General features: G+C 35.8%; 1 protein-coding gene across 1 annotated transcript in view; it reads right to left on the minus strand.

Annotated features, from left to right (window-relative positions):
* The window catches only part of LOC149784364 (exostosin-1b-like), a 114,873-nt gene that overhangs the window by 64,631 nt on the left and 32,633 nt on the right, over positions 1–17,609 (minus strand). Inside the window, exon 2 of the mRNA XM_089932418.1 lies at positions 6,413–6,487. Coding sequence (XP_089788544.1) covers positions 6,413–6,487 — 75 coding nt within the window. The remainder of the gene's footprint in view (positions 1–6,412; positions 6,488–17,609) is intronic.

Consider the following 17,609-nt stretch of genomic DNA (forward strand, 5'->3'; position numbering starts at 1 on the left):
GGCTAGACTTATTGGGTTTGTACTCTGTCAATGTGAATGCCTAATTTCCACTCAGAATTCCGAAAGCTGTACCATTATAACTTTGGCCTTTTATGTCAAGCGGCCCCCTTGGCATCCCAACTGGTACAAATTTTGATGGAAAAAAAGTATGTTTGTGTGCTATAAAAACTGTCAAGGTCTCCTTCTCCTTTGAATAGTCAGCTACAGCTTAGGGAAACTTGAAACATCCAAAGAGAGTGACTTCTTTAAAGCCCCAATGTCGCTGTTAAGTGCAAAAAGTCATATATGTCAAATCATCTGAATAATACTGAATCTTATAGTGACCCTAAACACCACTGAGTTCCATTAAAACCAGATAATACTGATGTTTCATCACATTATGAGCTATGTAATTTTTCCCTTGAACTCTGAAACCAGTCCATTTTTCACATGTGTGCAAATTAATCTGATGTTGATTGGCAACTTCTGTGAGTGAACCAATTTCAGTTGTAAAAAACTAACACAATGCTATGTTAGATTCTCTTTAGTCAAAGTTAACCCTGCAAAGTATTTCAGTATGCCAGCTAATCACCAATATTCACCAGAGTTTTATTTTTATCTAATGTGTGCATCTGCTTCTCAGATCAACTTAAAAAATCAGACCTGCCTCTCTTCATTCACCTCTCATATCAATTTATGCGCCACATGCAAATGTTGTTGCTTTTAGATTAGTGAATAAAGGAATCTGTCAAATGTATCACATCACTGCTTAAAGCACTCCATAAAAAAAACAGAATTATGAGTAACTTTGTTGACTGAATAAACGGGTGACACCTCTGAATTCTAAATAAAATATCTTAACTTCATTTAAACCTAACATCTTGATTATTTCAAAAATTGGTTTGTCAGATAGATTTTTTGACAAATTATTTCCTTCCTTCCAAACTCAAGTTAGATTGGATGAATGGTGACATTTATGACAAACAGCAGCATTGGGGCTTTAATGGGTTTTACATACATTTAAGAGACTGTATACATTTTTGTTTTTCTGGGTGAATCCCCACAACACATATCTAAGCCCAGGGCACATTTAAACTCATGTCCCAGTTTTTTCATGGTTTCCCAACTTGAGACAATGCCATCCATCCTTGCAGTACGACGAGCATGTAGTCTTAATTTGTGAGCATAAGTCCTAATTTCATTAGTGAAGAAACCTTCCAAACAAATCTGGTCATTTACCATTTACCATGGTTATTTACCATCAGAAGAAAGTTTCTCTACCATGCTGATGAAAGTATTTGAGTCCAGTCCTGATGAAACAGACAGAAATCTGGGAAAATATGGAAGATTCCTCAAATATAAATCTGAATGAAGAAGCATATACAATAGTTATGTATATTTATATGTATTTAATTTTTTATTTCTGACTGTAGACTGCAACGGTCATTTTATAAACACATAGTTCCATGAAAGCGGGTTGCACTTTTAATTTGGTAAACCTGTGTATGTGACCTTTTGATCTTACTGATGAATTGGATAGGATTTGAGCAAAGTCACATGATTTTTGATTGGTTGGCTGTTAAAGGACCTGACCTCGTTAACAAGTTGGAAAAAAGAAATGTTGACACTCATCCTGGTTCTGAAATTGTGTCTGACTTAGATAATGTAATGAGTAGCAGAATTAATTATTCTGATCTTAAATATCTGATGTGGAGTTGGCCATTTAGCTGTGTTCAATTATTCATATGAATTACAAAATGCTCATAGACTTCAGGACTAAATAACTATTTTGGAATAACTGTGAACTCATTTAAGACATTTTGGATCATATCATTGCAACAGAGCAAGACTGCTGGCAAATTATCACATCTGAGACTACTGGCACATCAGCACATTCAAAATTGAACTTCATTCAGAACACCATTTGAACTTAAGCAGAATAGTCTATACTTTTAGCATTGTGACAGAACTTTTAAAACTATCTGGGATTTCATTCACAATACTTTAAGTTACTTTTATCTTTTCAATATGTGTGTATGTGTTTGTAATTTGGATTTTTAATGTAGCTTTAAAAAAAATTCAGTTATACTGCTACGATGTCTGCAGTGTTGCAATTTACAGTGATGGCATCATGCCGCAGAACTGTAGCATGATGTTCCACTCAGTCACATTATCCTGACACCAGGCCGACCAGTCCTAGCACTAACCTCTTAATGCTGAGTGCATAGCAAGGTAGCTGATAGTACAACTTTTATAAGTCTTTGGTAAGACTCAGCCAGGGTTTGAACCTGGGACCTCCCACATCCAAGGCAGGCACTCTAGCCACTAGGCCACCAGAGCAGTCACTTTCCAATTTGTATTCTATGGAAATAAATTATTTGTTGAATTTTACAAAACTTGTTGGTTTTCACTTTTTTCTGTTACTTAGTTTAAGACTGTAGACCTGTAACACAATCCAAAAGAATTAAACCATGAATTGAACACAATCTTAAAATATTGCAGACCAAGACTAAATAGGTTCCATGTATAGATGTAGTTTTCACTCACTTAAAACAGAGCCAAATAGCCTTACAGTGCTGGTGCACCGTAACAACCAATCGCTCACTTAATAGCCACACAAGAAATAGGAAGTACACAAGGACTGCCAACATAGTGACTGTACTGTGAGGTACAGTTGTAGAGGGTTTAGTATAGTGACTGTACTGTGAGGTGTAGTTGTAGACGGTTTAGTATAGTGACTGTACTGTGAGGTGTAGTTGTAGAGGGTTTAGTATAGTGACTGTACTGTGAGGTGTAGTTGTAGAGGGTTTAGTATAGTGACTGTACTGTGAGGTGTAGTTGTAGAGGGTTTAGTATAGTGACTGTACTGTGAGGTACAGTTGTAGAGGGTTTAGTATAGTGACTGTACTATGAGGTGTAGTTGTAGAGGGTTTAGTATAGTGACTGTACTGTGAGGTGTAGTTGTAGAGGGTTTAGTATAGTGACTGTACTGTGAGGTGTAGTTGTAGAGGGTTTAGTATAGTGACTGTACTGTGAGGTGTAGTTGTAGAGGGTTTAGTATAGTGACTGTACTGTGAGGTGTAGTTGTAGAGGGTTTAGTATAGTGACTGTACTGTGAGGTACAGTTGTAGAGGGTTTAGTATAGTGACTGTACTGTGAGGTGTAGTTGTAGAGGGTTTAGTATAGTGACTGTACTGTGAGGTGTAGTTGTAGAGGGTTTAGTATAGTGACTGTACTGTGAGGTACAGTTGTAGAGGGTTTAGTATAGTGACTGTACTATGAGGTGTAGTTGTAGAGGGTTTAGTATAGTGACTGTACTGTGAGGTGTAGTTGTAGAGGGTTTAGTATAGTGACTGTACTGTGAGGTGTAGTTGTAGAGGGTTTAGTATAGTGACTGTACTGTGAGGTGTAGTTGTAGAGGGTTTAGTATAGTGACTGTACTGTGAGGTACAGTTGTAGAGAGTTTAGTATAGTGACTGTACCATGAGGTACAGTTGTAGATGGTTTAGTCACAAAATAATTCTCCTGTATGGCAAAGTACCTGACAAGTCAGCTATAGCAAGTTGTAATAAAGGAATGATTTTCAACTAAATTAATCTTAGCCTGACTGGGTCTGATTAGCAGAAAGCAAACTTTTAAGTTGCTTAAACATAAAAAATAAAACACATGAAGCAACATAAAGAACTAGAACATGTGGAACTAATCGTAACTGTTGGACCAAACCACCTGGAAAATTATAGGCCCAATACAAAAGTATTACAAAACAGTATTTTTGATTGCTTATATGGCCTATCAACTTTGGCTCTGAAACACCTGTTCTGTAAACCTTGTGTTAAGTCACCCCATAATCAGGTGTACATAATGGACACTTATGTTTGACACTGCGTAATCCATTTTTCTTAGCCAGCTGTCAATTATTTCCTCAACTTCAAAGCAATCTAATGTACTCAATCCACATAAATTAAGCAAAAAAATTTGTTGACATAAAAGATTACCATGAAAGGCACATTATTATATGCTGGCTCAACATTTAATGGTAGACGTGAGTAGAGTATGGTTGAAAATTACTGACCAATGGGTCTGAATGACCTCAACCTTTAGTCAAGGTATGAAGTCTTCAAATACTGGGGTGCTCTACAGATATGATGAACTTCTGAGAGAGTGACAGGTACAAGGTGACGTGGTTTGCATTTGCAACATGCACATTGGAGGGAATGTTGGTATATCTGTATGTTACTTTCATGTACTATGGCTAAAATTTCTCTGGATACTGTACTTATGGAAATTGTACATGATCGAAACACACAGTTAACCAATATGACTGCTTCCATTTGCTCAAAAAATCAGCCTGAATTAGTTATTAAAATCTGGAATATGAATTTTGTCAGATTAGACAATACCACTTCTGAAAATACAATGAATGAATTAAAAAATATATAAAATGTCAAAAATAATTATTGGCTCTTTTTTAATACAATTTATCTTCGAAGTCCAGAAGGTGAAAATGATCAAGCAGAGCAGGCAGCTTTTTGATTGATGAACATCTAAAGTAAGGAAAGCTGTGTACTCTATAACCCAAATTACACCCATCACTCATACACCAAAATGAAGAGAATTAAAAGATCTTTTAACAACTGATATGGGGTCTTTTTAAAACAGCCAGTATAAACAGTGAGCAAAAACTGGGAAATTCTATCTTTAAAACCCAACCCAATGCAAAATACAAAAATAAAGTGTCAACCCAATGCAAAATACAAAAATACAGTGTCAACCCAATGCAAAACACAAATATACAGTGTGTCAACCCAATGCAAAATACAAAAATACAGTGTCACCTAAACTTTGGTTGAGGAAACCATTATTTTCTTTATGAGACTCACCATGACAGTGACCTCTGACCTTTAGACACCAGAATCTACTGATTTCTGTATTATCCTAAGTACAAACCATCCACAAAGTTTGGTGAACTAACTTACTCAAAAACAAGTTATTCAGCAACACCCATGTTTCTTGAAGACACAAATGACCTGATAAAAGAGTGACTCTCTAAGGCCCAAATCAACATGCCTCCTATATCTTAGTTAGCACAAGCCCCGCCCCCCCCCCCACCAACAACAAGTTTGGTCTAGATACATGGTGTTGGACTGAAGTTATTACCCCAAAACCATTTTTATCATTCAGTTACAGTTACTGTAACCTTTGACAATTTGACCCCATACCATGATTTCTTTCTTACACAACATGTAATTCATCCAAACTCTGTTGAAGATGCATGGATGATTAACAGAAATTTGTATGCACTATTTTCCTTCTTTTTGTCAGTGACCATTATCTTTTAGTTAGTGACCATTATCTTTTAACCCAAAAATTCTTCTTCTTCTTAACATTGTGCAGAAACCATTTTTCTGCTCTCAGTCAGTCATTATGAGCTTTGACTTTTACCTTTTGACCCAAGCTATCTGCAAAGTTTGGTAACTGTAGATTATGGACAAATCAAGTTAATGAATGAGAGCAAATGAAATTGGAAACAGGCTGACAGACAGGTGGAATTCATAACATAACCACTCTGACTGTCAACAATCTAATGACCACAACACCTTCAGGCCAAGTGAGCCAAAATGCATGCATGGAAAAACTGCATAGATGTGGGAGGCGGGGGGTTACCATGGTTTTACACCAACCCCAATATGGGTTCAGCTCTTGTCATTGACAAGATAATATTGTGCTCCATGATGTCATGGTGGCTTATGAATAAAGATATACTACTCTGATACAAAAAAGTTGCTTCTTGTAACACAGATTTTTGAGGGCTGATACAGAAAAGTTGCTTCTTGTAACACAGATTTTTGAGGGCTGATACTACTATGATACAAAAAAGTTGCTTCTTGTAACACAGACTTTTGAGGGCTGATACTACTCTGATACAGCAAGGTTGCTTCTTGTAACGCAGACTTTTGAGGGCTGATACAGAAAAGTTGCTTCTTGTAACAGACTTGAGGGCTGATACTACTCTGATACAGAAAAGTTGCTTCTTGTAACACAGATTTTTGAGGGCTGATACAGAAAAGTTGCTTCTTGTAACACAGATTTTTGAGGCCTGATACAGAAAAGTTGCTTCTTGTAACACAGACTTTTGAGGGCTGATACTACTCTGATACAGAAAAGTTGCTCCTTGTAACAGATTTTTGAGGGCTGATACAGAAAAGTTGCTTCTTGCAACAGACTTTTGAGGGCTGATACTACTCTGATACAGAAAAGTTGCTTCTTGTAACAAAGACTTTTGAGGGCTGATACTGAATATAAAAAATCTACTAAGTTGCAAACGAGAATTTCCATCTGTAGCATCTTGAAAACAAGAGCATACTTTCCAAAACATAATAAATGTTGTAAAATTGGTTGCCTGACCTTCAAAGTCTGTGAAAGAAGGACATACCTGAAGGATCCCAGTCGCCGGCCTCGGGGCACCAGGCAGTAGGTGGCATTGTAGAGCAGCTTTTTGTAATCATATCTGTAAAAAATGACAGAATCATTACAGCATTTTATCTACATCAATATGAAACTTGACATACAAAATGGCACCAACATTGTGTTCAACTACGCTGAGATACACTGCTGCTAATTTCAAGCAACTGATGACAAACTACAATTCTAAACGAAGGAAAAGTCACAGGAGCATATGTTTAAGTATTCAGTATTTTCATTAAAAAAAAAAATGAGTGGAAAAGTAAATGGGGTTTGATGTTCCACCTCAGAAGTCTCAATAGTTGTAGTTCAAAAAAAAAAAAAAATATATATATATATATATATATATATATATATATATATATATATATGGTTTAAAAGCACATCAGCACAATGCTGGCTATGCACTACCATAGTACTGGTTTAATGGCACATCAGCACAATCCTGGCTATGCTGTATATAGCATTGGTTTAATGGCACATCAACACAATCCTGGCTATGCTGTATATAGTACTGGTATAATGGCACATCAACACAATACTGGCTATGCTGTATTGGTTTAATGGCACATCAACACAATCCTGGCTATGCTGTATATAGTACTGGTTTAATGGCACATCAACACAATCCTGGCTATGCTGCATATAGTACTGGTTTAATGGCACATCAGCACAATGCTGGATATGCTGTATATAGTACTGGTTTAATGACACATCAGCACAATGCTGGCTATGCTGTATATAGTACTGGTTTAATGGCACATCAACACAATCCTGGCTATGCTGTATATAGTACTGGTTTAATGGTGTATGCCTGACTTACAAGTGGTGTATGCCTGACTTACAGAGGCCAACACCTTTAATTTATTTTAAGCTAGTCCATGAATTAGTGGATCTTCTAAGATAAATAAATTTTGACAACTACTGGAGTGAATAATCAAAAATATTTTATCACTGCATTCAATAGACATCGATAAGATTACAATCAAGAAATTGGATGAACCATTTTATTACCAGCTTGGTCTTTTAAGTGGTAAGCATGGCCACCTGTCTTGGAAAGTACCAAGTTAAATCCCACAATAAGCTTGTTCTTTTTTTCTTCCATTTTTTTAATGTGTTTTTTCTTTACCTTGTTATGGAAAGATAATTATGTTACTAGCGTTATTTTAAATGCAAATATACCCAAAACTTGGCACATGAATGGTAAACAGATGACATTACCACACAGGCTATTGTAAGGCTTGACGTTACCACACAGGCTATTGTAAGAGCTGACATTACCACACAGGATATTATAAGAGTTGACACTACCACACAGGCTATTGTAATTGTTGACATTACCATACAGACTATTCTAACAGTTGACATTACCATACAAGCTATTGTAAGAGCCAATATTACCATGCATGCTATTGAAAGAGTTGACATTACCACACAGGCTATTGTAAGAGTTGACATTACCATACAGACTATTGTAAGAGTTGACATTACCATACAGGCTATTGTAGGAGTTGACATTACCACACACACTATTCAAAGAGCCGACATTACCATATATACTACTGTAAGGGATCTGCTACCTCAACCTGTTTTACTTACATCTAGCCAATGTTTGAGCACAAAATTTTCTAATAATTGCTTGTCCCAAATGAATAATTGATATATTTCATCTCATTTAATGAAATATACTGATTATCTACTCAACTAATACAAATATCTGCTATATAATGTGGTGCATGCAAACATAAATGAAATAAAAGGGAACAAAATATTCACCCATTCTTCACCTACATTACACTAACAGATGCCAGTTATTTATAGGTGGTACAAGCCACTTGTGCAAAAGACTTTGAACAAAGAAAGCAGAGTGGAATCAGACAAATTTGTTTGCTTTTATCCGTGAATTTTAAGTTCATGGACATTGTCACACTCTGCTCAACAGTTTACTGCAAAATGTAGTCTTGACTCCAAGGCCTGCTACAAACTTCCCTCCAGATATATAAAGTGCAATGAGGGTCATGAAAATAAAGGAAATTTCAATATCTTTTTTATTTTAAACGCTTTAAGATTTAAACTAGTTTGAAAGAAGACTTCCAATCTGATGGACATAAGGTGTTCAAGCTAGAATAAAGCAACTTTGTATGTGAATGTGCCTGTGTATATGTGTGAGTAAATTGTAAAACCGGGACATTAGTGAGAACATACACACACATGGGATACCCACCTTTTTGTCACTATTTTTGACAAACTCTTTAATCATATTAATATCATATTAATCCCTCTGCACTCCAGCTGCAGACTATATTTTTACAAATACACAACACAAGTGAGGTGCAAAACAGTTTGCAAATGCCCTGATGGACAGAGAAGTGATAAGGACAGTGTAGTTACTTTGTAACACCAATACCCTGATGGACAGAGAAGTGACAAGTACAGTGCAGTTACTTTGTAACGCAAATACCCTGATGGACAGAAATGACAAGTACAGTGCAGTTATTTTGTAACACAAATACCCTGATGGACAGAAGTGATGGACAGAAGTGATAAGTACAGTGCAGTTACTTTGTAATGCAAATACCCTGATGGACAGAAGTGAGAAGTACAGTGCAGTTACTTTGTAATGCAAATACCCTGATGGACAGAAGTGAGAAGTACAGTGTAGTTACTTTGTAATGCAAATACCCTGATGGACAGAAGTGACAAGTACAGTGTAGTTACTTTGTAATGCAAATGCCCTGATGGACAGAAGTGATAAGTACAGTGTAGTTACTTTGTAATGCAAATACCCTGATGGACAGAAGTGAGAAGTACAGTGCAGTTACTTTGTAATGCAAATACCCTGATGGACAGAAGTGATAAGTACAGTGTAGTTACTTTGTAATGCAAATGCCCTGATGGACAGAAGTGAGAAGTACAGTGCAGTTACTTTGTAATGCCAATGCCCTGATGGACAGAAATGACAAGTACAGTGTAGTTACTTTGTAATGCAAATGCCCTGATGGACAGAAATGATAAGTACAGTGCAGTTACTTTGTAATGCCAATGCCCTGATGGCCAGAAATGACAAGTACAGTGTAGTTACTTTGTAATGCCAATGCTCTGATGGACAGAAGTGGCAATTACTTAGAAATGCAAATGCCCTAATGGACAGAAGTGACAATTACTTTGTAATGCCAATGCCCTAATGGACAGAAGTGACAATTACTTTGTAATGCCAATGCCCTGATGGACAAAGAAATGATAAGCAGTTATCTAGTAATGCAAAGCTATTGGAAACAAATACTATCTTAAGCTAGTTTTTCTTTCATAAAGCTTTAGCAAATAGACATTTTGAAAATAATTCCAGTTGTGTCAGTTAAACTTGGCAGCAGTACACAAGCAAACACTTTGAAGACAAATAACTTTCACAATATTTGACAAAAGCAGACTCTGATAAAACACGTTTGATGACATGGCATTCTAAACCTTGTGGCTATTTAAACCTTACACTAGACATCTTTGCTGCCTGTGGCTGTTTAAACCTTACTCTAGACACCTTAGCTGCCTGTGGCTATTTAAACCTTACACTAGATACCTTAGTTGTCTGTGGCTGTTTAAACCTTACACTAGACACCTTAGTTGCCTGTGGCTGTTTAAACCTTACACTAGACACCTTAGTTGCCTGTGGCTGTTTAAACCTTACACTAGATACCTTAGTTGCCTGTGGTAGTTTAAACCTTACACTAGACACATTAGTTGCCTGTGGCAGTTTAAACCTTACACTAGACACCTTAGTTGCCTGTGGCTATTTAAACCTTACACTAGACACCTTAGTTGCCTGTGGCTGTTTATACCTTACACTAGACACCCTAGTTGCCTGTGGCAGTTTAAACCTTACACTAGACACCTTAGTTGCCTGTGGCAGTTTAAACCTTACACTAGACACCTTAGTTGCCTGTGGCTGTTTAAACCTTACACTAGACACCTTAGTTGCCTGTGGCAGTTTCAACGTTACACTAGATACCTTAGTTGCCTGTGGCAGTTTAAACCTTACACTAGACACCTTAGTTGCCTGTGGCAGTTTAAACCTTACACTAGATACCTTAGTTGCCTGTGGCTGTTTAAACCTTACACTAGACACCTTAGTTGCCTGTGGCTGTTTAAACCTTACACTAGACACCTTAGGTGGCGCTCTACAGTTTCGTATTTTGCATAGGGTTAGGATTTTAAAGAAAAAGAATTTCCCTGGCTTTCCTCACTGGTTATACTGGCTATTTAAAAAAGACCTTGTATATCTTAGGTATAATTCAAAGAACCTTTAATTCCCTTTATTTTGCTGTATGACTGATGGGTGTACTATGGGTTATAGAGTATACAGCTTGGCCTTACTTCAGATGTGCACCTTTCAAGAAAGTGCTAGCTCTACTTGGTCATTTTCACTTCCTAATCTTCAGAGGTAAATTGTATAAAAAAAAGCCGATAACTTTTTTTTACATTTTATATATTTGGTAATTCATTCATTGCACTTTCAGAAGCTGATATTGTCTAGTCTGGCAAAATTCATTTTCCATATTTTAATAGCTGCTGTGTATAGTGTACTTTAGACTAATTCAGGCTGATTTTTTAACACAAGTAAGCAGTCATTTTAGTTAGCAGTGTGCTTAAATCATGTAAAATTTCCAAAAGTACAATATCCAAAGAAATACCATCCACATTACATTAATGTAGCATAGAGGTATGCCAACATTCTCTCCATTGTGCATTTTTTAAATGCGAATTACTTGACCTTACATACGTCACTCTCTCAAAAGTACATATTAACTGATGAGTGCCCCCTTAGTTGCCTGTGGCTGTTTAAACCGTGCACTAGACACCTTAGTTTCCAGCAACTTATCTTAAGACATGACACTAAATATATAAAAAATCCTTCTTCAATTTACTTTAAATGAAATTTAGATTATAAAAGCATAATGACAGACAGTAAGTAATAGTAAATGATTATTACAGATTTCTTTTTAAAACTTGTTCAAAATGACGAATTCCACCAAGGTACTATTAATGATACATATGCAGGTCATCTGTGTTTTTCCAGCTTACAGCCATTTAAGAATGAAATACATTAAAGAAGCTCAATATCTTGATCCATCTATAGGAAAAACTGTATCCCTCATGACTCATAATTATAAGAAATCTTTCTTACATTATAAATCTGGCTTTTCTGCTGAGACATAATTTTATAACTCATACAAATGGTGAATGATCACTTACTGGTACATGTAGTAACACCTGTATAATACCATATTTATAGGAAATTGTGTATGCATACTCATGTTGAACACCACATTTAATTTGTATACACAACAGCACACACTACATTTACTTGTATTTTAAATATGAGCTGGTTTCCTAAATTACTGAATAAAGCATTATTATCAAAGCCCTCCTTGCAAGCTCTAGCTGGATAAGCTGACTTTTACTGACGAACAGGGGTCAATATCAACGTGATTTTCTGTCTTGTGCAGAAACTATATTTGTTTAAAAGTCAAAGTGGCCATGACCTTTGACCTTCTAACCCCAAATTAATAGCCTTCTTTCTTACTCACAAACTTTCATGAAGGTACATGGGTCAACATTTGAAATTTCAATGATATGTCAGGCAGAAACCTCATCTAAATCTGTATCAAATATTGATAAAGTTACTCATGCAGAGAAACTATTTGCCAACTTTATAGCCAAACATAATTTCCATTTCTAATAGCATATCGTTTTTCATATCGTGTCAAGAAATGTTCCTGGACTCAGAAATCGCACTAAAGTTCCCATACAAATGGGGGAAAAACCACTCACATAGTGATTATTTTATTGTTCATCTGAAATCATAATCTTAACTGTATAATAATAATAATAATAATAATAAATGTTTTGAGTTACCACCTGCAGAAAACAATCAGCGACCATGATTTTATGTAAATATGCATAAAACATGCCTATGAAACAATACATCACAACAACAAAATATGAATATAAACACCAATGACCTTGATTTAATACTCTGTAAACATGAATGTTAACCAGACTAAAGTACATGTCACTGTCAATGTAATCTGTATGTAACACCTGGAATGAATGACATCTTTGTCTACCTCTATAATATTAGCAACTGATACTTGTATTCCAGAACTGATTGCCATTATTAAAGAGTGATGACAGTGATGATAATGATGATAATGATGACATTAAAGGTGTCTGCAAATCAGGCTTATAGTTACAAAGGGTGTAACGCTATAATATACGAGTTTGTATTTTGTGTGGAAAATCTAAGTGACATTAAAAGAAGTTTAGACCCAGACAGTACTTGAGTAATTCTTGTAGTCAGCCAAGCAATCTAAATCTACCCAGAGGTTGGAAACAATTTAAACTTCTTCGTGGACTCAGTAGACTTGTAGTAACCATGCCACATTCTAATGCAGACACCAAAAGGACATTTTCCATTCTGAGTAAAATTCAGGTGGACTCCAATGGAAACCTGGATCCAGTGAAGTATATGATCTCTTAGGTGTTAAGATCAACAATGAGGCAAACTGCAACCTATATAAACCCAGTATACGATCTCTTAGGTGTTAAGATCAACAATGAGGCAAACTGCCACCTATATAAACCCAGTATATGATCTCTTGGGTGTTAAGATCAACAATGAGGAGAACTGCCACCTACATAATCCAGTAAATGATCCCCTTAGGTGTTAAGATCAACAATGAGGAGAACTGCCACCTACATAATCCAGTAAATGACCTCTTACGTGTTAAGATTAACAATGAGAACTGCCACCTATATCATCCAGTATAAGATCTCTTAGGTGTTAAGATCAACAATCAGGAGAACTGCCTACTATATCATCCAGTATATGATCTCTTAGGTGTTAAGATTAACAATGAGAACTGCCACCTATATAATCCAGTATAAGATCTCTTAGGTGTTAAGATCAACAATCAGGAGAACTGCCTACTATATCATCCAATATATGATCCCCTTAGGTGTTAAGATCAACAATGAGGAGAACTGCCATCTATATAATCCAGTATATGATCCCCTTAGGTGTTAAGATTAACAATGAGAACTGCCACCTACATAATCCAGCATATGATCTCTTTGGTGTAAAGATCAACAATGAGAACTGCCACCTATATCATCCAGTATAAGATCTCTTAGGTGTTAAGATCAACAATCAGGAGAACTGCCTACTATATCATCCAGTATATGATCCCCTTAGGTTTAAGATCATCAATGAGGAGAACTGCCACCTATATAATCCAGTATATGATCTCTTAGGTGTTAAGATTAACAATGAGAACTGCCACATATATAATCCAGTATATGATCTCTTAGGTGTTAACATTAACAATGAGAACTGCCACCTATATAATCCAGTATAAGATCTCTTAGGTGTTAAGATCAACAATGAGGAGAACTGCCACCTATATAATCCAGTATATGATCTCTTAGGTGTTAAGATTAACAATGAGAACTGCCACATATATAATCCAGTATATGATCTCTTAGGTGTTAACATTAACAATGAGAACTGCCACCTATATAATCCAGTATAAGATCTCTTAGGTGTTAAGATCAACAATCAGGAGAACTGCCTACTATATCATCCAGGATATGATCCCCTTAGGTGTTAAGATCAACAATGAGGAGAACTGCCATCTATATAATCCAGTATATGATCCCCTTAGGTGTTAAGATTAACAATGTGAACTGCCACCTACATAATCCAGCATATGATCTCTTTGGTGTAAAGATCAACAGTGGGAACTGCCACATATATAATCCAGTATATGATCTCTTCTCAGTAAGGCAGTTGATTTTTTTCCATAAGATTGATCAGTTTTCAGTAAGGTGTAACAAAATATCAATAACTGATAATGTGGAGCTGGAAAACGTAATTAAAAGTTTGACACATCAACGATAAACATCATGTTCAATTGAAAAGTTTGTAAAGTACGCGTAGACTTTATTTACCACTAGTATAGTTGCACAAATTCAAGTTCCAAACCCTATGCAGTTCAATGGCTTGTTGCTCTCTCTCAACTTTACATAATTCTTGGAAATTCTTTTCCATTTCACATGACGACAGCAATCATATCTCCTGCCATGAGACATACTCAAATTGGCATGTGATGTCCAATAAATGTAATTGTGTCCTTTCCAGCTTTTATTCATAAGAATCTGAATATTCCTTTTTATTCTTCTGTGTTGATTATTAACACTTTTCTAGAAGCTTATTTTCCCTTTCGTCTTAAACATGCACTGCTTTCTGGATGCCATTTTTAAAAATTCTATGATCAACAGTTTTGATCATGCAGACACTTTGCATGAACAATAAGATGCATTTCAAAGTGCCTGGGGTGCTGCTGTAAAGATAGTCTGGTTCCCTGACTGATTTCACTAATTCTGAGATGAAACCTGGATCCAAACAAAACATGGATGAACCAATTATCCAGATTTTTTGGCAACAATCGTTATTCCACACTTTTTGCAAGTATGCCGTAAGTTCATATTTTAAGGATAATTTTCGTAAGACTTATGGCAAAATTGTAAGAGTTGGCAGGTCTGTCTCTTAGATGTTAAGATCAACAATGAGGAGAACTGCCACCGATATAATCCAGTATATGATCTCTTAGGTGTTAAGATCATCAATGAGAACTGCCACCTATATAATCCAGTATATGATCCCGTTAGGTGTTAAGATCATCAATGAGAACTGCCTACTATATCATCCAGTATATGATCCCCTTAGGTGTTAAAATCAACAATGAGGAGAACTGCCACCTATATAATCCAGTATATGATCTCTTAGGTGTTAAGATCATCAATGAGAACTGCCACCTATATAATCCAGTATATGATCCCCTTAGGTGTTAAGATTAACAATGAGGAGAACTGTCACCTATATAACCCAGTATATGATTTCCTCAGAAATGCAAATAACAACTGTGTCATACATAAAGAAGGTATGAATGGCAACAAGTTACCGTGACGGACTGATCTGATGAGATTAAGTGCATATTTTAATATTTAAAATATGTAAAATCGGGTCAATGGATAAGAAACCACCACTTAGGCACATTAAAGAGGTGACTGACTTTTTTTTATCCCTTCAGAACTTTGATTGGTTCTGATGGTGAACAAACTCATTCAAGACTGTTTTTTTAAATGACAAATGTAATTTTGGGAGTAAAACAAATTTTAATGATATATTACTCACATGTACCTGTTGTTAGTATTACATAACTTTCACTTTTCATGGTACTAATAATCACTAATAATCAGTCTAATGTGAATTTCCTCCTACAATTTTTAACTGGAAGTACATAGTAATTGAAGGTGTTTAATAAAAATATAGTCCCAGTCCAATGCATTCCTCGCTTCATGACTTGGAGCAATGTACTTCTCTGACCTGAACCCAGAATGAAAGGACATCAGAGTGGGGCTGGAGAAGGGAATTTGGTAATAATAACAAGTATTACATCATTAAAATTTGTTTTATCCCTTAAAACTACATTTAATAATAGTAATACATTACCCATTGTTATTAAATTGCTGACTTTCCTGCCCTGTGGGATGCTGACAAGACTTTGTCTAGCTGTCAGAGTGAACATATCTTGTACAGGACACAGGAAAAAACATTCCCATGCAGGGCATAGGACAAGTGAGTTGCAAGAGTTACCCATCCATGTACTCATTATACTCAACCAAGTACACTTCTTCACAAAACATTCAACACTTTTACTAAGGAACCACACATAAGCTTGATACTCAACACCATGAAAATATGATACTGGCTTCTAAGATAATCATGTAATGTGAGACAATGTATGTAATGCAATAAATTGCAGCTGCAGGTACAGCTTGATTTCTTAGTGGTATTCTCATCACATTCACAGTGAAACCTTTCAGTAATGCAGGTGTCATGATTTTCCTTGTCAGTGAGTTGTCACACATATTTATGAGTTTTATACTGGAGATGCTGAGAGACAGAGAATGTCCAAAAATGATCATTGTCATCTGGTTAAACATTGTTACACCTACTTGCCCTATCATCACCAGTAGATTATCAATAGATCGTTCCCCAATGATGTCATCAGCTACCATATCTGTGGTCAGCTGCAGATTTACCATTGACTTTATATGATGTTTGGAGGTTGAAATAAATTCATTGAATCTCAAGATACTTTTAAGAACATTACATACAAAAACAGAATGCAAATCAAGCTTTCTGTTATTATCTATATTTGTGATTTATAAGTTGACTTTGCTTCAGAGTGCCTTGTTAAAAACGGTAAATTTTGGTGACCACATATAGGAGAAACTGCCAGATTGCCCAACGTCCATGTAAAATGGGTAGAATATCGTCTGCTAGTTACCTTATTGGGAAGCATCTACACAATGTCATGTCTGAATAAAGACACCAGCAGATTTTTATGTAAGTATATTTCACAAGAAAAATGTCAGTAATATGCATCTGAAAGAAGAATTCCAACTCCCTTAATTTAATCAACTTTTGTACATGTACTAAATTGTCCATTCCTCCATTCTTGAGAATTACACACAGGCACTGTAGAAAAGACTTTTGATTGGCCAAAAGAATACTGTTAGGTCATTACCCCAACTAGACTAGACCAATCATCAGCTGTTTTCTCAGCATTATCTGCTTTGCAAACAGATCACAACAGCATACTTTGTGTGAAAGTTAGTGGAAAGTGGCTGAGACACTTAAAAACTTCATTTCAAATACTTGTTGGCAACATTTTGCTTGTAAACAGCAATTACATATATATAAAAATATCTGCTGGCACCTTCAAATGTATCAGATGTATCAATAAAACTTCAATCTTGAAGATAAATGTACTAGTCACACTGTAACTTTGCTGGACCAAATCAAAAATCAAAAACCAATTTTCTTAACTTCTCTGAGTCTGATCATAAATATGTGTGACAGACGACCATTAAAAGGAAAACTTTCTCCTCAAAATTACACCTAAATTACAGAATAGAGTCACTGTAAATGCAATACCGTTAAGAAATAGAGGAAAAGAGTGTTAATAACATATTCCCATTTTAGTATCAAGCTTACATCTGGTAATTATGTAAACGAAAACAATGTTGTTTCCTTCTTAATATGA

Source organism: Sinohyriopsis cumingii, chromosome 14 (assembly GCF_028554795.1).
Source record: "Sinohyriopsis cumingii isolate HCF-2022 chromosome 14, ASM2855479v2, whole genome shotgun sequence".
NCBI classification, from domain to species: domain Eukaryota; kingdom Metazoa; phylum Mollusca; class Bivalvia; order Unionida; family Unionidae; genus Sinohyriopsis; species Sinohyriopsis cumingii.